We start from the raw sequence: 19,699 nt of genomic DNA, 5'->3' as shown, positions 1-19,699 counted from the left end.
AAAAATTCTGCCTTCAAAAATTTAATAATGCTCATTGTTTATGTTTTGTGGTATTCATTTAGCACCATGTTTATCAAGATGTAAGACATCATTCAGAGAGCTGTCAGTATTTGGACTCTCTCAAGTACCGTAGGTAAATGAGGCAACAAAAACATTAGGAACAGCTCTTAGTATGATGCAGAACAGTTCTACATCACTGGAGGCATGTGCACACGTAGACCACAAGTGGTGGTCAAGCACCTGCCCTTTTGCCCTGGATAAGAAAAAAAGTGCCTTTTTTGCTGCAGTCCATTTTTTTCTTCGTTCATCAATATTTAAAAAAAAAAAAAATTACCCTCTGTGTCATCAAATGCACCCAAAGTGTAATTCTTAGGAGAATTATATATATGCTATGATATATGACATTAATGCTTTTGAATTTTTTTGTACTCTTCTTCTGACAAATACCAGGTGTCTTAAGTTAAAATAAGACAAAAAAAGCTAAATGCGGGCTGTATCAAATTTATATTCAGAATGTGCCGCTGGCCTGTAAAAAAAAAATTAGCTGAGGGGCCGACTTTGGAAACCCTTGCTTTACAAGATGGCCCTTAATCAGTACAACAGTCCGGCTCTGCAAAAGCTATTGATTTTCATGTCCTTTGCAGGGAGACGTTTGCCCACATAACGAAGGGCTGTAGAGGTGGGATAGCTTGACAGACTTAAGTGTTCACACTCCAGTCCCCACACATACAGACAGAAAGCATAGAGAATAAATCTGGTCGGCTGAGCCTGAGACTACGATGGCCAGTTGGTCACTGATTTTTTATCTTTGCTTTTTGGTGCACAGAGTGGTGGGCGCTCCATTCAAATGAGGCCACAGAAATTGAGCTGTTAATGGTGATGGTATTGGGCTTTTGGTGTGTAAGATTATCTGTGGCTCAACATCAAGCTCCTAAAAACATGCACTAGGTTAACGCAAATGTGTGTTGTTCGTTACACTATGTAGCCTACGTTGTTAAAAACAACAACAATAAGGCCACTTTGAGGAAGCAGACTGATTTGTATCTCTCCAACAAAAATTATCATGTTCATTTCGGATGGCAGAGGGATTTGAATCGTATACCTTCCTTTCCAAGGTCAAGTACTTCTGGAATGAGGTAGGTACTGCTGCCAAAAAAAATCACATCAATTGAATTGTTTTTTTTTCCATCCACATTGTTAAAGTATAACAAATCAAGGTATTTTATTGATTGTGCATCATGGACCCCTCCTTGAGCTGTCACCTTATCGTGGTGGAGGGGTTTGTGTGTCCCAATGATCCTAGGAGCGAAGTTGTCTGGGGCTTTATGCTTTTATCCCATGGCAAACAGGTCCTAGGTGAGGGACCAGACAAAGCACAGCTCCAAAAACCCCTATGATGACAAAAAATTCAGGAAGACGTTTTCCCTTGCCCGGATGCGGGTCACAGGGGCCAGGCCTGGAGGTGAAGGCGAGCGCCTGGTGGCCGGGCCTGCACCCATGGGGCTCGGCCGGGCACAGCCCGAAAGGGTAACGTGGGTCCCCCTTCCCATGGGCTCACCACCTGTGGGAGGGGCCATAGGGGTCGGGTGCAGTGCGAGCTGGGCGGTGGCCGGAAGCGGGGACCTTGGCATCCAATCCCCGGCCACAGAAGCTGGCTCTAGGGACGTGGAATGTCACCTCTCTGGCAGGGAAGGAGCCCGAGCTGGTGTGTGAGGTAGAGAAGTTCAGACAAGATATAGTCGGACTTGCCTCCACACACGGCTTGGGCTCTGGTCCCAGTCCTCTCAAGAGGGGTTGGACACTCTTCCACTCTGGAGATGCCCACGGTGAGAGGTTCCGAGTGGGTGTGGGTATACTTATTGCCCGCCGGCTTGGCGCCTGTACGTTGGGGTTCCCCCCGGTAGACGAGGGGTACCCTCCCCCCGCCTTCGGGTGGGGGCACGGGTCCTGACTGTTGTTTGTTCCAATGCACCAAACAGCAGTTCAGAGTACCCACCCTTTTTGGAGACCTTGGAGGGGTTGCTGGAGAGCTCTCCCGCTGAGGGGACTTCAATGCTCACGTGGACAATGACAGTGAGACCGGGAAGGGCGTGATTGGGAGGAACGTCCCCCCCGATCAGAACCCGAGCAGTGTTCTGTTATTGGACTTCTGTGCTCATCACGGATTTTCCATAACGAACACCATGTTCAAGCATAAGGGTATACACACGTGCACTTGGCACCAGCACACCCTAGGTCTCAGTTCGATGATCGACTTTGTGGTCATGTCATTGGACTTGTGGCCGCATGTCTTGGACACTCGGGTGAAGAGAGGGGCGGAGCTGTCAAATGATCACCACCTGGTGGTGAGTTGGCTCCAATTGTGGGGGAAGATGCCGGTCCGACCTGGCAGGCCCAAACGTATTGTGAGGGTCTGCTGGGAACGTCTGACAGAATCCCCTGTCAGAAGGAGTTTCAACTCCCACCTCCGGCAGAACTTCACCCACGTCACAGGGTAGGCGGGGGACATTGAGTCCGAGTGGACCATGTTCCGCGCCTCTATTGCAGAGGCGGCTGACTGGAGCTGTGGCCGTAAGGTAGTCGGTGCCTGTCGTGGCGGCAATCCCCGTGCCCGTTGGTGGACACCAACGGTGAGGGATGCCGTCAAGCTGAAGAAGGAGTCCTATCAGGCCGTTTTGGCCTGTGGGACTCCTGCTGTAGCTGATGGGTACCGGCTGGCCAAGCGGAATGCAGCTTTGGTGGTCGGTGAGGCCCTGGAGAAAGACCTCCGGACAGCTTCGAGGAAATTCTGGTCCACCATCCGGCGAATCAGGAGAGGAAAGCAGTGCACCACCAACACTGTCTATAATGGGGATGGGGCGCTGCTGACCTCGACTCGGGACGTTGTGAGTCGGTGGGTAGAATACTTCGAAGACCTCCTCAACTCCACCGACACGCCTTATCATGAGGAAGCAGAGTCTGGGTTCTCTGTGGCGGACTCTCCTATCGCTGGGGTTGAGGTCACCGAGGTGGTTAAAAAGCTCCTCGGTGGCAAGGCCCCAAGAGTGGATGAGATTGGCCCGGAGTTCCTAAAGGCTCTGGATGTTGTGGGGCTGTCCTGGTTGACACGCCTCTGCAACATCGCGTGGACATCGGGGACAGTGCCTCTGGATTGGCAGACTGAGGTGGTGGTCCCCCGGGGACCGGAGGGTGTGTTCCAACTACAGGGGGATCACACACCTCAGCCTCCCTGGTTTTTGTTCTGGCCGTGGAACAGTGGACCAGCTCTACACCCTCTGCATGGTCCTCGAGGGTGCATGGGAGTTCGCCCAACCAGGCTTCATGTGGTTTGTGGACTTGGAGAAGGCGTTTGACTTTGTCCCTCGGGGATTCCTGTGGGGGGTGCTTCGGGATTATGGGGTACCGAACCCCCTCATATGGGCTGTTCGCTCCCTTTACGACCAGTGTCAGAGCTTGTCCGCATTGCTGGCAGTAAGTCGGACTCGTTCCCGGTGCGGGTTGGACTCTTCCGCAGCCGAGGCGTAGAGGGGGTCCGGTTTGGTGGCTTCGGAATTGCATCTCTGCTTTTTGCAGATGATGTGGTTCTGTTCGCTTCATCAAGCCATGATCTCCAATTCTCGCTGGAGCGGTTCGCAGCCGAGTGTGAAGCGGCTGGGATGAGAATCAGCACCTCCTAATCTGAGATCATGGTCCTCAGTCGGAAAAGGGTGGCGTGCCCTCTCCGGGTCGGGGATGACCCCCAAGTGGAGGAGTTCAAGTGTCTTGGAGTCTTGTTCACGAGTGAGGGAAGAATTGAACGCGGGATTGACAGGTGGATCTGTGCAGCGTCTGCAGGGATGCAGACTTTGTATCGGTTGGTTGTGGTAAAGTAGGAGCTGAGCCGAAAAGCGAAGCTCACCATTTACCGATCGATCTACATACCTACCCTCACCTATGGTACCGAGCTGTGGGTCATGACGGAAAGAACAAGATCCCGGTTACAAGCGGCCGAAATGAGTTTCCTCCACAGGGTGTCCGGGCTCTCCCTTAGAGATAGGGTGAGAAGCTTGGTCATCCGGGAGGATCTCTGAGTAGAGCCGCTGCTCCTCCACATCGAGAGGAGCCAAATGAGGTGGATGGGGCATCTTATTAGGACGCCTCCCCGGTGAGGTTTTCCGGGCACATCACACCGGAAGGAGACCCAGGACGACCCAGGACACGCTGGAGAGTCTATGTCTCTCGGTTGGAACACCTCAGGATCCCCCCCGGAAGAGCTGGATGAAGTGGCTGGGGAGAGGGAAGTCTGGGCGTCCCTGCCCCCGCGACCTGACCTCAGATAAGCGGTAGAAAATGGATGGATGGATGCATCATGGATTCATGTTTTCTGTTTTTCCATCATTAGTAATGAGTATACAGTATATCAATGTAATGGCAATCCATGATGTACAGGATTTTAGGAAGTTTGGCTCAGTAACTGGGAAAGCCTGGCTCAATGTGAGGAAACATTCCCTTCCAGATTTGACATCCCAGTAGCCACCTGTAGGAACCCAGACAGATAAAGTGGACGTGACAGTTTGTTTTTAGTATGAACTGGAAAGTGACTATGTTTCGCTTGGTTTGCCACAAGTGCTTTGGAGCACTGGAACCTGTCAAGCATTGTGGCTGATAAGAGATACTCAACATAGCAGCTATGTCTTGGTATAGAAAATGACATTTGTTTGAAAACACAATTGACAAAGCGTACCTCAATTGATACAGTATGTATCACAAGATAAGAAGTCTAACAATTGAGGTGGTATTTAAATCTTGTATTATTCTGGAAGCAGCCACTTTATGGCCCAATTAGGAAGCATTTAAAAGAAATACATTTTACTTGCTTGAACCAACAGATTCATCTTGTAGAGGTTTGAGAATTGGCATTCTTTGTTAAGGTGGAAAACCCATACACACAGTGATGTGTTTGTTATTTAATTTGTTCATTGAGCAATGGTCCCAGTGTTTACGGTGCATACTTTTATTTGTCAAGCAGTCAACCCTGAAATGCTTTAGTAGTCTTAACATTTACTATTCAGACAAAACATGATTGCGATCTGAGTTATTCACTCAAAGACAAAGCCATACCTCCTTCTGACGAAGGATCTGGGTCCCTCTAAGTATAACATAATAATCGATCGTAATTGCAAGGGACAAAAAAGACAAAGACACTTCTATTTAAATAAACAAACACACACACTTGGCTTTTGTCCAGACCCTTGTCCTCAACTCAGTGAACCCACCTGTCATTCTGAAAAGTGCACAGTTGGACTGCACTATTGATTCCCTGCTATTAAGGCGGGAGCACCAGTTAATCAGAGGGTCAGACAGACAGTCAGCCAGAAAGCCATCACAAAAACAGTTTGCTGGTTGGCTGGCAACGCGTCAGCCGCATGGTCAATCATCAAGTCATTGCTCATAAAAGGCACATACAGAGGAACACATGAGAAGAAAGTATGACATTCTTGTACCAGTAGACAAATGAGATGCTCTGCACAAAATCAGGTCATTAAATTTGCACTGATCAGCCACCAAATTACACAAACTTGTATAACTAAATATGGTACAATACAAAAGCTGGACCATGAGTACAGTTTTTGTATTGAGCTTATGATTCTGTTTGGAATGTCTGTTTTACCGAGATTGTCACAACTTTGTAACTTACAATTTTGCAATACACGGTCACTGACCTTATCACCCTGCAACGGGTGATAAGGTCAGTGACCATGTATTGCAAAATTGTATTAGACAATTTTTTTGTTACATTTTATTCAATTTGTTTTAAAGGAAACAGACCCTAAAGCAGCGTATGTCCAAAAAAGGCCAATGTAAATCCCTCTTTATACAAAAACATTCTTGATCAGAAGAGCCAAACTTCCTCTGCTTGCTCTTGATGGTTGTTCCCTCAGGTTGCGGTCAGCTCAATATTGTAAATCTATATATTAATAATTCACCAATCCTTCCTGCCTGCTCAGTGCTCCACAGGACAGGCTGTCTCCCTTTGTCCTTTGCCATGTTGGCTCTTTCGCACACCGGCACTCATCCAGCACAAAAACACACACACTATTGTGTTAGGTCTGTAAGACAAGAGAATATTTTTTATGATTTTAGTCAATTCAGATAAATATGACTGGGCAGCTATTACGACAGTCATGCTAAAAAATATTGGCACCTCAGTCAGGGGTGCCAATATTTTATTCTTCTTCCTTCCCTTTTTTTTTTTTCTTCCACTTGTCCCCACTCACTTCAGGTCGTGGGGATAGTAGCTTTAGCAGGGAAGCCCGACTTCCCTCTCCCCAGCTACTACATCGAGTTCTTCTGGGGGGGATCCCGAGGCACTCCCAGGCCAGCCGGGAGACATAGTCTCTTCAGTGTGTCCTGGATCATCCTCGGGGTCTCCTCCCAATGGGACATGCCTGGAACACGTCACCTGGGAGGCGCCCAGGAGGCATCCTAATCAGATGCCTGAGCCACCTCATCTGGCTCCTCTCAATGCGGAGGAGTAGCGGTTAAACACTGAGCCCCTCCCGGATGACGGAGCTTCTCACCCTATCTCTAAAGGACATCCCGGACACCCTGCAGAGGAAAATCATTTCGGCCACTTGTATCCAGGATCTTGTTCTTTCGGTCATGACCCACAGCTCATGACCATAGGCGAGGGTAGGAACGTAGATCATCCGGTAAATTGAAATTGAAATTCACCTTTCGGCTCAGCTACTTCTTCACCAGAACCGATACAAAGTCTGCATCACTGCAGACACTGCGCCAATCCGTCTGTCCATCTCCCATTCCATTCTTCCCTCACTCGTGAACAAAAGCCAGAGATATTTGAACTCCTCCACTTGATCTCATTGCTGACCTGGAGAGGGCAGTCTACTCTTTTCCGACTGTGGACCATGGTCTCAGATTGGGTGGTAATGATTTTCATTCCAACTGCTTCACACTCTGCTGCGAAACACTCCAGTGAGAGTTTGAGATCATGTCTTGATGAAGCCAACAGAACCACATCATCTGCAAAAAGCAGAGATGTAATACTGAGGCCACCAAACCAAACCCCCTCTATGCGTTGGCTGGGGCTAGAAATTTTGTCCATAAAAGTTATGAACAGAATCAGTGACAAAGGGCAGCATTGGCGGACTCCAACCCTCACCGAAAACGAATTCGACTTACTGCCAGCAATGCAGACCAAACTCTGACATTGGTCGTACAGGCCAATAGCCCATATCAGGGGATTTGGTACCCCGTACACTCCCTATGACGCACTCCTACAGGACTCCCAGAGGGACACGGTTGAACGCCTTCTCCAAGTCAACAAAACACAAGAATACTGGTTGGGCAAATTCCCATGTTACCTCGAGGACCCTGTCGAGGGTGTAGAGCTGGTCCACTGTTCCACGGCCAGGATGAAAACCACACTGCTCCTCCTGAATCTGAGATTTGACTTCCCGATGGTCCCTCCTCTCCAGCACCCCTGAATAGACCTTACCAGGGAGGCTGAGGAGTGTGACCCCCCTGTTGTTGGAACACACCCTCCAGTCCCCCTTCTTATAAAGGCGGACCATCACCCCAGTCTTCAAATCCAGACGTACTGTCCCCAATCTCCATGCAATGATGCAGAGGCGTGTTAACCAGGACAGCCACACAACATCCAGAGCCTTTATGAACTCAGGGCGAATCTCATCCATCCCCTTGGCCCTGCCACTGAGGAGCTTTTTAACCACCTTGATGACCTCAATGCCAGAGATAAGGGAGCCCGCCTTAGGGACCCCAGACTCTGCTTCCTCATGGGAAGGCGTGTAGGTGGAATTGAGGAGGTCGCCGAACTAGTCTCCCCACCGACTCACAACGTCTCGAGTCGAGGTCAGCAGCGACCTATCCCCACTTTACACAGTGTTGATGGTGCACTGCTTCCCCGTCATGAGACATGACGTTGCTTATTGTTCAATACAACATTTCATACTGTTTGATTTCAAATCATGAACAGCTTTCAAAATCTTGCAGAGGACCTGTCAAAGTGAGAATGGGGACACAGACACCAAGGTATACATTTGGAATATTTCTACAGTTTGCAAGATATAAAGACGGACATTTTATCTTCCGTTAACAAACATCAAAGGCACGTCCACAAGTTCTGGCGCTTGCAGTTCCTCTCAACGCCTGTTGGTGGCGCCTCACACGCAGGTTTGAATATTAACCATATAGTCTCCTCCAACCATTTGGTCCGGGAAGGGGTCTCTTGAAGACAGGAATCAAGATTTGTTGGGAAGCTGCTAATTAGGTTAGGGTCCACTTGACGTACACCAGGCATTGTCCTAGTCGCCGTCTCACAGCAGGGCAGCATGGAAGAGTAGGGTTCTCAAGTGGGTGCGAGTCTCTGTGGCGCCTCGATTTGGGGAGCGCATGTCCGCTACAGTTAACTGAGGACTTAAAATTGTCTGTAAGTGTGAATGTGAGTGGGAATGGTTGTTTGTTCATATGTGCCCTGCGATTGGCTGGCGACCACGTCAAGGTATACCCTGCCTCTTGCATAGAGACAGCTGAGATAGGATCCAGCACGCCAGCGACCCTAGTGACAATAAGCGGTACGGAAAATGGATGGATGAAAGACTTCTGAGTCTGTGATAATCAGTGACAGAAACTCAGTTTAGAAATGATATAAGACAACATTATATGTGAGAATAAGAAAGTTTCCACAGTTTGATATGAATCCCCACAATATCAGGCTAAAAAGCTCTCAGTTAATTCTTATTAGAATTAAACTATGTTAATTAATTCAAAGTGCGTTTGTACTGGTAGGTTTTGCTGGTTAAAAGCATCCATCCATCCATTTTCTGAGCCGCTTATCCTCACAAGGGTCGTGGGAGTGCTGCAGCCTATCCCAGCTATCAACGGGCAGGAGACGGGGTACATCCTGAACTGGTTGCCAGCCAATCGCAGGGCACATATAAACAAACAACCAACCACACTTACATTCACACCTACGGGCAATTTAGAGTCTTCAATCAACCTACCATGCATGTTTTTGGGATGTGGGAGGAAACCGGAGTGCCCAGAGAAAACCCACGCAGGCACGGGGAGAACATGCAAACTCCACACAGGCGGGGCTGGGGAATGAACCCCGGTCCTCAGAAATGTGAGGCAGACGCTCTAAGCAGTCGTCCACCGTGCTGCCTGGTTAAAAGCAATAATTTGAAATTAAAATCAATCTTGTCTTTACCGGAGTGAAAGTCCAGGTAAGCTTCATGTGCTTGGTGGCTGCATAGGTGCATTCCAGCAATCTGGGTTTGCTGTTCACATCCACCAGACACTTGTTGTCATCATCATCAATGGTTGGACTTAGCACTCCCAGGTGAAGTTGCTGGGAACTGGTGTAGTATACATTCTACATGAAAACAGAACAAATAAATGACACACTACGGCAACAGGTACCACATTGCAAAACTGGACTGATGGGAAACTGTCATCCTTAATATGTAGACCTACAGAACTATCAGAATCAGAATCATCTTTATTTGCCAAGTATGTCCAAAAAACACACAAGGAATTTGTCTCCGGTAGTTGGACCACCTCGAGTATGAAAACAGACAGTCAATTGACAGAGAACACTTTTGAGACATAAAGACATTGAGAAAAACAGTCACTGAGCAATAAAGGGTTGCTAGTTATCTGGTAATGCCGGTATAATTTATTTTTTATTTATTTTTTTGACAATTGTACAAAAAGATGCAGAGTCCTCTTGCACCAAGAGCAGTTTCAATTACTAATATAGCAATAGTCCGGTACAATGACCATTGTGCAAAGGGCGCCGAGACTTCAAGGAGTGTATATGGTTTAAAGTGACTAGTAGCGCGATAATCTGGGACAATGTCGATTGTGCAAATGTTGCAGCTACTCCTCAGTCAGTGTGCGAGTGGTGCAGATGCTACTCTGGCATGAGTGGCCAAGTATTGGTCAACAACAGATATGCAAATAGTGCAGCGTCGCGAGAGTACTACCGTGAGTGCACAAGTTTGTATAATTGGCCCGACAGAAATGTGACAACAAACTCAAGGCAAAAAAAATGGCAGCATGTTGCAATGAACTTGTAGGTTAGCTGTTTACGAAGTTGATGGCAAGAGGGAAGAAGCTGTTGGAATGTCTGCTAGTTCTAGTTTGCATTGATCGGTAGCGCCTACGCGAGGGAAGGAGCTGGAAGAGCTGGTGACCGGGATGTGGAGGGTCCGAGAGGATTTTGCAGGCTCTTGTCTTAGTTCTGGCAGCGTGCAAGTCCTCAAGGGTGGGTAGGGGGGGTACCGACAATCTTTTCAGCAGTTTTGATTGTCCGTTGCAGTCGGAGTTTGTCCTCTTTTGTAGCAGCACCAAACCAGACTGTGATTGAAGAACAGAGGACTGATTCGATGACCGCTGTGTAGAACTGCCTCAGCAGCTCCTGTGGCAGGCCGTGCTTTCTCAGAAGCCGCAGGAAGTACATCCTCTGCTGGGCCTTTTTGAGGACGGAGTTGATGTTGATCTCCCACTTCAGGTCCTGAGAGACTGTAATTCCCAGGAACTTGAAGGTCTCGACGGTTGACACAAGGCAGCTGGACAGCGTGAGTTGCAGCTGTGGCGAAGGATGCCTCCTGAAGTCCACGATCATCTCTACAGTTTTGAGTGTGTTCAGCTCCAGGTTGTGTCGGCCGCACCACAGCTCCAGCTGCTCCACTTCCTGTCGATATGCAGACTCGTCACAGTATTTGATGAAGCCGATGACAGTGGTGTCATAGGCAAACTTCAGGAGTTTGACAGCCGGGTGTGTTGAGGTGCAGTCGTTCGTGTAGAGAGAGAAGACCAACGGAGAGAGGACACAACCTTGGGCTGCGCCAGTGCTGATGCTGCGTGTCTCCCCCAGTCTCACATGCTGTGTCCTGCCCGACAGAAAGCTGTAAATCCACTGGCAGATGGCAGGCGAGTTTGAGAAGCTTGGAGGAAAGGAGTTCAGTGATGATGGTGTTGAACGCTGACCTGAAGTCCACGAACAGGATCCTCGCATAGGTCCCTGGACTGTCGAGGTGTTCTAGGATGAAGTGCAGTCCCATGTTGACTGCATCATCCGCAGACCTGTTCGCTCAGTAGGCAAACTGCAGGGGGTCCAGCAGGGGACCTGTGACACTCTTGAGGTGGTCTAGCACGAGACGTTCAAAGGACTTCATGACCACAGATGTTTAGACCCAAGATTGTGGGTTTCTTGGGGACTGGAATGATGCTGGAGCGTTTGAAACAGGATGGTACTTCGCACAGTTCCAGAGATCTATTGAAGATCTGTGTGAAGACTGGAGCAAGCTGGTCCGTGCAGACTTTGAGGCAGCAAGGGGGCACATGGTCTGGGCCTGCCGCTTTGTTAATCTTTTGTTGTTTGAAGATGTGTCTCACATCCTGTTCGTGGATGGTTAACGCAGAAGTCAGAGGTGTGATTGTGGTGTCCAGTAGAAGGTATTCAAATTGGCTAGTGTGCTATTGTTCTCAGCTTGGGGTGATCGTTGCTTGTAATTGGTCAGCGATTGAAATGCATGCCAGACTGATTTAGAGTCGTTAGCGCTAAACAGTTTTTCCAACTTTGCTGCGTAGTTCCTCTTTGCAATGTTAATTTCTTTTATCAGCTGGTTTCTAGCTCGATTATACAGGGCACTGTCCCCGCTCTGATATGCGTCCTCCTTAGCTTGGCGAAGCTGCTTAAGCTTGCCAGTGAACCACGGCTTTTTGTTGTTGAAAGTGCGAAATGACTTTCTTGGTACACACACATCTTCACAGAAACTGATATAGGATGTGACAGTGTCCGTATATTCATCCAGGCTTCCAGCTGAATTTTCAAAGACACTCCAGTCTGTGCAGTCTAAACAGCTTTGACGTTCTATCTTTGCTTCATTGGTCCACGTTTTCACTCTCTTCACTGTAGGCTTCACCCATTTAAGTTCTTGCCTGTATGTCGGTATTAAGTGAATTAAGCAGTGATCAGACGAGCCCAGGGCTGCACGGGGTATGGCACGGTGTGTGTTATTTAGCGTAGTGTAGCAGTGGTCTAAAATGTTATTTTCCCTGGTAGGACAGTTGATGTGCTGCTTGTATTTAGGGAGTTCGTGGTTGGTTTTAGCTTAGTCCCTGAGACCAATGAGGGGTGAGTCCGGGTGTTTTTTTTTCAATTTCGTTTACTTGTTCGGCGAGCATTAGCAGTGTGGCATTCGTGTTAGCTTGAGGCGAAATTTAGACACCGGCGAGAATGAATGATGCGAACTCACGAGGCGAGTAGAATGGCTTACAGTTCAAAAACAGCAACTCTAAATGCGGGCTGCAGTGTGTGCTGAGCTCCGTGACGTCCGTACACCATTTTTCGTTGATATAGAAGCATATCCCGCCGCCTTTTGTTTTCCCGATGAGTCCATGTCCCGGTCTGCCCGGTGAAGATTGAAGCCGGGAAGCATGACGGCGCCATCGGGTACAACCTCACAAAGCCAAGCACATTGCGGCGGAACGTCCGAAGTCTTTACTGGTCTTTATCAGAAGATGAAGCTCGTCCATTTTGTTGGGTAGGGAGCGTAGATTCGCGAGGTGGATCGACGGAAACGCCAATCTGTACCCTCTCTTGCGGAGCTTCACTTGGATGCCGGCTCGCTTCCCTGTGTGGGGCCCCCTCCGCCTCCATGCGCCAAAGACCGCGGTCGCTGCTCCAGTGAGTAACTCAGGGAAAAAAACTGAGCAGATTTGCGAAAGTTGGTGAAAGAAAGTCCGGAGTAGGCTCCTTGATGGTTAGCAAGTCCCCCCTTGTGTAAGTGAGTTTTGTAATGTCTCCAAAGACAAATGAAAAACACAAAAACAAAAACAATACTAGAAAGCGCGTAACCGAGGCGTCCACACGGCTAGGCGCCATCTTGGTATCTTGCAGCTATTAACAGAACCATGTGTTTGGGGGAAAATAGATATTTTTTTTTTAAAGCAATATATGTGGTTAGCATTACTGCCTCACAGAAATACACCGTGTCCTAAATTATTAAACAAATACTGTTTTTGTTCATTTTCCTAAATAATTAGTGATTTAAGGTGAAATAATATTTTGCTCATCAACAGTTGTACTAAACCAACCTGCAGTATTTGTTTTTGCTCAAATAAGGTGTTTCAAATTATTCTATTATTATTACAGTTAAAAAAAATTGTTTGTAAAGAAAAAAAAATGCTATTTGGACCAAAAGGCATCTTTGCTGCTCAGTTTGCTTGTTAACATAGGAACCCCTCTTTGATATGACTTCACAACTCTCTCACCCAGTTGTAAGTCAGTTAATAGTTTCTGTGAATAGTTTATCTCATTTGGGGATGCAAGAATTGCCTCCCAGAGTTTTTGTTTGGATGTATACTGCCGTTCACCTCGTAGAACTTCCATTTAAAGAATACTCCACAGGTTCTCAAAGGGGTTGAGGTAAGGGGATGAAGTTTTTATGCTGTAGTGGTATATTTTGCAGTGTCGGATGATGCGTTGTCTTGCACGCAGTTAGAAACTCCACATATTTCGCATATGTAATTTTGACCAAAGCCTAAAGTCATATGGAATAGACTCTAATGATCACCTTAAGGCAGCCTAAAGGGGCTCAGTCCCTATTATTCCAGCCCAAAACATTACTCCACCAACTCTTTGCTGACATCGCAGCCTATTTGGGACATGGTGGTCATCCTCTAGCCACCTGGTCCAAGTAGCATGTTCATCAATTAATACAACTGTTTGAAAATAGTATATTCATGTATTTCTGAGTCCACTGCAAACATTTCCTCTTGTGAGATTAGTAAGAGGTGGCGAAAACACAGCTTTATTATGCAATAAGCCTCAGGAGGATCTTACATCGAGAGGTTCTTGCTCCGGCAGGCAGGCAGCTTCAACTACCTGCTTGCTGGCCTGCTCATCTGTGGCTTTTTAACAGCTGCTCTGTTAATACGGTACATCTGCCTAACAGAAGGTTTCTTTATTATGCCTTTATTGGAACAAAAGTGTTTGCTCTCTGAGTGACACAAATTATTCTAAATTTCAGTTTACTTGAAATTTCCAGTGTTTTCATTTTTTTTTTCCCACAAGGAATCAGACTCTCTGCACATATAGCCGCAGACAACCATTAGCACCCACATTCACACCATCACTGAGTGGGAACTGAACCCACGCTGCCCACACCAAAGTCAGGAAAGTGTACCACTACACCATCAGTGACTATTTTTCCTTTAATTAAGCTTACATGGGAACCTAATGCTCAGACCTGTGTAAGTGATCTAAATAGACAGAAGAAACACCATGAGCAAAAACTAAATCAATTTCAATTGTGCATCTATTCATACTAATTTACAACAAATTCTACAGCTCAGGGCCCCAGTCCAAAAGCGTGTTTTGTTCAGTGAAAACTCTCGCTTAACTGTAGGTAAGACTGTGAGTCAGGATGGTTAATGTCTGGATGTGTCAGTCTTACGATTTAATGGTGATTAGCCCAGAGTGTACCACTGTGCCTAAAAAGTGAAGCATATCTTTGTCGCTGAAATGCATGACTGCAGTGGATGACTGGGGATATCATTGCCAATAGACTCTCACACAGCCACACTCTTTCTTGCCCCTTTTCTCTTTTTGGATTGTTACAGCTAAATTGGCCGGGACAATTCGCTTCTTCTTTGACAATTGCGCCATATTGTCGTTTGTGGTTCAATAAAACATAACAAAACACAATATATAGTTGAAACGAGTTCAAACATTTCCATAAACACACACACACACACACACACACACACACACACACACACACACACATATATATATATATAAAATATATGAAGATGTTTACATATAAAAATACATGCTTTTTTTCTCACTGTCTGACATGTAATCAGACTAAACCTTTCCTGTTTAAGGTCAATTAGGATTAAGACAATGATTTATATTTGCTGAATGCCAAAATATTGAGAGAGGATTTTTTTTTTAGACGATTTCTCATTATTTTATTTATAGTCAGAATTTTACATGCATTTCATTATGATTCAGTACTATTGCCTTTGAACTGTGCCTTGTGTCAAACGTTTTGGATATCCTTCCACAAGCTTCTCACAAACGTTGGCTGGAATTGTGGCCCATTCCTTCTGACACAGCTGGTTTTTACAGAGCCAAGTTTGTAGGCCACCTTGCTCGCACATGCCTTTTCAGGTCTGAGCCATAAAGTTTCAATAGGATTGAGATCAGCTTTGCGACGGGCAGTCCAAAACATTGACTTTGTTATCCTTAAGACACTGTGTAAACAATTTGACACTATGCTTTGGGGGATTTTCTATTTGGAAGGCCCATTTGCGCTCAAGCGTTAACTTCCTGGCTGTTGTCTTGAGATGTTGCTTCAGCATTTCTACATAAAGTTCTTTCCTCATGACGCCATTTATTTTGTGAAGTGCACCAGTCCGTCCTGCAGCAACCCAACCCCAAAATATCATGCTGTCACCCCCATATTTAAAAGTTGGAATGGTGTTCTCAGGCTAGCAAGCTTCCCTCTTTTTCATCCAAATGTAACAAGCCTCATTATGGCCAAACTCTTTTAGATTCGTCAGACCACAGGACATCTCCAGAAATTAAGGTCTTTGTCCCTGTGTGCATTTGCAAATTGCATATAATTATTTGAACAGATGAACGCGGCACCTTCAGACATGTGGAAATTGCAACCAAGGATGAATCAGACTTGTGCAAGTCCACAATTATTGTCCTGATATGTTGGCTAATTTCTTTTAACTTTCCCATGACGCAAAGAAGCAGTGTATTTCAGGTGTGCCTTCAGTACTTTCTCATGTATAAGGCGCATTTTCCCTCAAATTGTCAAAAATCAATAGTGCTCATTATACATAGTTACAGGGGAAAATGGAAAAAACGTTCAAATTTTATAAATTTATGCCACCATCTAGAGGTTATGAAAAAGCTGTACACTTTTTTTCTATATGCCACCGCCACCTAGAGGTTCTGAGAAAGGTGTACAGTTTCAATCCAATATGCCACTGCCAACTAGAGGTTATGAGAAAGGTGTACACTTTCATTCTAATATGCCACCACCACCTAGAGGTTACGAAAAAGGTGTAGCCTACACTTTCATTCCAATATGACGGGTACGTATGACTGCATATATATACAGTTGTGCTCTTAAATTTACATACCCTGGCAGAATTTGTGAAATTTTATTATTTCTTTTAATACAACTGATGACTGAACAACAACTATCATTAATTTCTTTATCGTTATATTTATTTTAATGATAATGCTATTCTGAAATGCTTGACAATTGAATTTTAATCCAATTAAAATAAAATTAAATGTGTTTCGCCTGGCCCTTCATGTTTTCTTTAAATAATTGTACCCATCTTAAAAATTCTGCCTGGGTAATCAAACATATGAGAACAACTGTGTGTTTTCTCATTTACTAAATAAAAGTACGGCTGTGAATTGCAAAATAAGAGCAAGTAAATAAAATTAAAGTGCTTAACTTCAGAATAATTATTTGAAAAAAAATCAACAAAATACAGATAATACTTCATGTTTTGATCATATGGATAGGAGCAAAATCATCATCATCAAAACAGGAATTTTTTTGGTCTGATTTCATGTCAGTGAGAACAAAAGTGTATGTGTCTTTTTATATACTGTAGTATATGGTTCTGCATTTGGTTTGAACTGTATGTGGAGCCTCAAAATAATTTTTCCCGATAAGAACACCAGGGGTCGCGGTTTTTCCATTGAAGCCTGTTGGTAGATGTGCAGCAGGGATTGGCAGAATGTAATTGGTTCGCAATTATTTAGTTCAGCTGCGTTTGGTTGCGTTGCTCAGGGCGGCCTTAAGTCAACTGGAATAGATGACCCACACAAGGTGGGATCGATTCCATCCACTGGAGCCATGAAGTGAATATTTGCTGCTCAAACACATTGGGATGTGTGTGGTATTTGATTGACAGTTGAGCAGGGTGTGGTGGCAGCACACTCAGCACACAGCATTTCAGAGCGGAGAGAACATCCTGATTTTTTTTTACAGGTACATTAAAGAAAAATATAAAATCCACTTGTGTAGGAAATCCCTCACATGCTCACAAAGTAGAGGTAAAGGGTAAACGTTCTTCACTTACAATGCTATTATACCTTTTGGGAGTCAAGGCTCTTAACAATGTCACCTCATTCACAGAATGATTAATGAATTACGTTGTAATTAAAGGAAAGTTAAGATCTCAGTCACACTCTGAAAATGTAGCATCAGAAGCAACTGGGGATTCAGTATCTTGCTTAAAGATTCTTTGTCATAGTCACGGGGGAATGAAAATCACACAGCAACCTTTGCGTTGAGACAACGACTCCAGCTGAGGAAAGTTGATATCTTTTCATCTTGCCTGAGGCTATGCACAATGATTACTATTCAGGTATATTTTCCCCCCGAATTAATGTTTGAGTTCTAAATTGGTGTTTCACATTGGAGGTTCCGCTGCACAGAAAACATATTTCTATGTACTTTGTCGATTTTTATAATCAGTGTCACTGTTTTTCGTCTTTGTTTCCTGAGCAGATTCCCTGTCAACGCATCTGTTTAATGTGCATGCATGTACGAGGTGTGTCAGAAAAGTTCCAAGACTGTTGTCACAAAAATTATATTTCAAACTAAATTTGAAAGTTTTTCAAATGTCATGCTGATTAACTAACTAATTAATTAAGATTAACCTATAAGGTTATTCTTTTTCAGAGGTGTGTTAAGAGTATTTGTCAAGGTCCATCCATCCATCCATTTTCTGAGCCGCTTCTCCTCACTAGGGACGCGGGCGTGCTGGAGCCTATCCAGCTTTCATCGGGCAGGAGGCCCTCAACTGGTTGCCAGCCAATCACAGGGCACATACAAACAAACAAACAACCATTCGCACTCACATTCACAACTACGGGCAATTTAGAGTCTACAATTAACCTACCATGCAATTTTTTGAGATGTGGGAGGAAACCGGAGTGCCCGGAGAAAACCCACGGAGGCACGGGGAGAACATGCAAACTCCACACAGGCGGGGCCGGGGATTGAACCCCGGTCCTCAGAACTGTGAGGCAGATGCTCTTATCAGTCATCCACCGTTCCGCCTTGTAGCAGGTCTAACTTGAAAAAAACTTTCCGAGATTACAACTATCAGAACTTTTAATGTTCTCAGAAAAAAAAAGGTTTCTGTTAATTGGTCTAATAAGGCAGAAAACCTGACGAAAACAAGAGGAAAATGTTCCAAAGGCAGAACATGAATAAGAGAAAAGAGAGGTCAGCGAAATAAATGTACATCCTGGCTGCAGACATTTGCATACCTGAAAAAACACAAGGACACGCTAATGAATTCAGTGGTTGGCCTAGTTTTGAAGCTACTGATGTAAATCAAACACAGCCCAAGTACTTCAAATCCTAAACGTAGACATACATTTGCCTGAGCCTGACAGAACAGCGAATAATCCTCTGGAACCTGACATGAGTATTACAAGGAGGATGAGCGCTGACATCCAATCCTCACGAAAACAGAGATCAAGGAGAAACACATGACAGCGCAGGAGCAATCTTGTTCATTGCAATCAGAGGTTGAGTGCACTGATCCTCTCTGTGTTTTCAGAGGAGAGCGTGCGCATGTTTTTGATGGGACTTATGAGTGCCTTGCAGGAACAGGACATTCCTAGAAGGAGCCATTATCACGCTGTGATACACATAAATGGCTTTTAAGCTGCTCCTTAAAGCACTGACAAAACCTCTCAGCCGGCCGTCTGTGTGTCTGAATGCAAGTATATGAATGCGTTGAGTATGTGATTTGTTTCTCTGAGCCTGTACACAAATAAGAGCAATACTCATTGCATGTTTCAATACACTTATACTAAACTACCCACAGAGGGCTTTTTAATGCTACTGTATCTCTTCTGTCACAGTGCCTTAAAAGCTCAAATAGAAGGATTAGCACAGGGTTCTGTTCAACAGATAGCAATCTCAGCGGACACATGTATGCTTTAACAGGCATAGTAAGAGAAAAGCCTTCAAGCCAGGCCGGTTGTGTTAGTATTTTGCACATATTTTTACGATATTCTGAAGACCTTTTTGTCTTCGTCAAAATGTCAGACAGAAAATACAAAATAAAATGACATACAAAAAATAAACTCCATTGTTATGTCGTAACATCTACAAGATAAACAGAATCATAACCTTCTACAGGGGTGGCCCATGGCCAAAAAGGGGCTTGTTCTTGCACAAATGTCACATACGCGCAAACACCTTTGAAATGTTAAAAAAAAAAAGTCCATCCATCCATCCATTTTCTGTACTGCTTATCCTCACTAGGGTCGCAGGCGTGCTGGAGCCTATCCCAACTACTTCGGGCGTAAGGCAGGGTCCACCGTGAACTGGTCGCCAGACAATCGCAAGGGACATACAAATAAATAACAGAAATGGTTCAAAGATGTTTTAACAACAGACTGTCGAAAATCAATGACTCATTCAAATGGCCACACATTAATGCTATAACCATCTTGATTATTTTATTCAAAAATATTTAAAACAAAACAATAACTATAGAGCGGCTGTCATAACATTTATATTAAAATCCAAAACATTTTACACTAAATACAAGCCCAACCGACCTCCTCATAAGGTAGATAAAACTAAAACATTGTTACTGC

At 45.2% G+C, this 19,699-nt stretch overlaps 1 protein-coding gene across 4 annotated transcripts in view; it reads right to left on the bottom strand.

The window, feature by feature from the left end:
• The window catches only part of LOC133477737 (polypeptide N-acetylgalactosaminyltransferase 18-like), a 200,628-nt gene that overhangs the window by 8,027 nt on the left and 172,902 nt on the right, over positions 1 to 19,699 (bottom strand). For 2 of the 4 annotated variants that reach the window (XM_061772814.1, XM_061772811.1), the window contains one exon: positions 9,230 to 9,394. The exons of 1 other annotated variant lie outside the window; for it this stretch is intronic. In XM_061772814.1, coding sequence (XP_061628798.1) covers positions 9,230 to 9,394 — 165 coding nt within the window. Of the gene's footprint in view, positions 1 to 3,931; positions 6,090 to 9,229; positions 9,395 to 19,699 lie in introns of those variants that run through there. One more of the 4 variants, XM_061772812.1, reaches the window with a different exon arrangement.

This window comes from Phyllopteryx taeniolatus, chromosome 5 (genome assembly GCF_024500385.1).
Source record: "Phyllopteryx taeniolatus isolate TA_2022b chromosome 5, UOR_Ptae_1.2, whole genome shotgun sequence".
Taxonomy (NCBI): Eukaryota; Metazoa; Chordata; class Actinopteri; order Syngnathiformes; family Syngnathidae; genus Phyllopteryx; species Phyllopteryx taeniolatus.
This window is presented reverse-complemented; position numbering and strand designations above follow the sequence as displayed.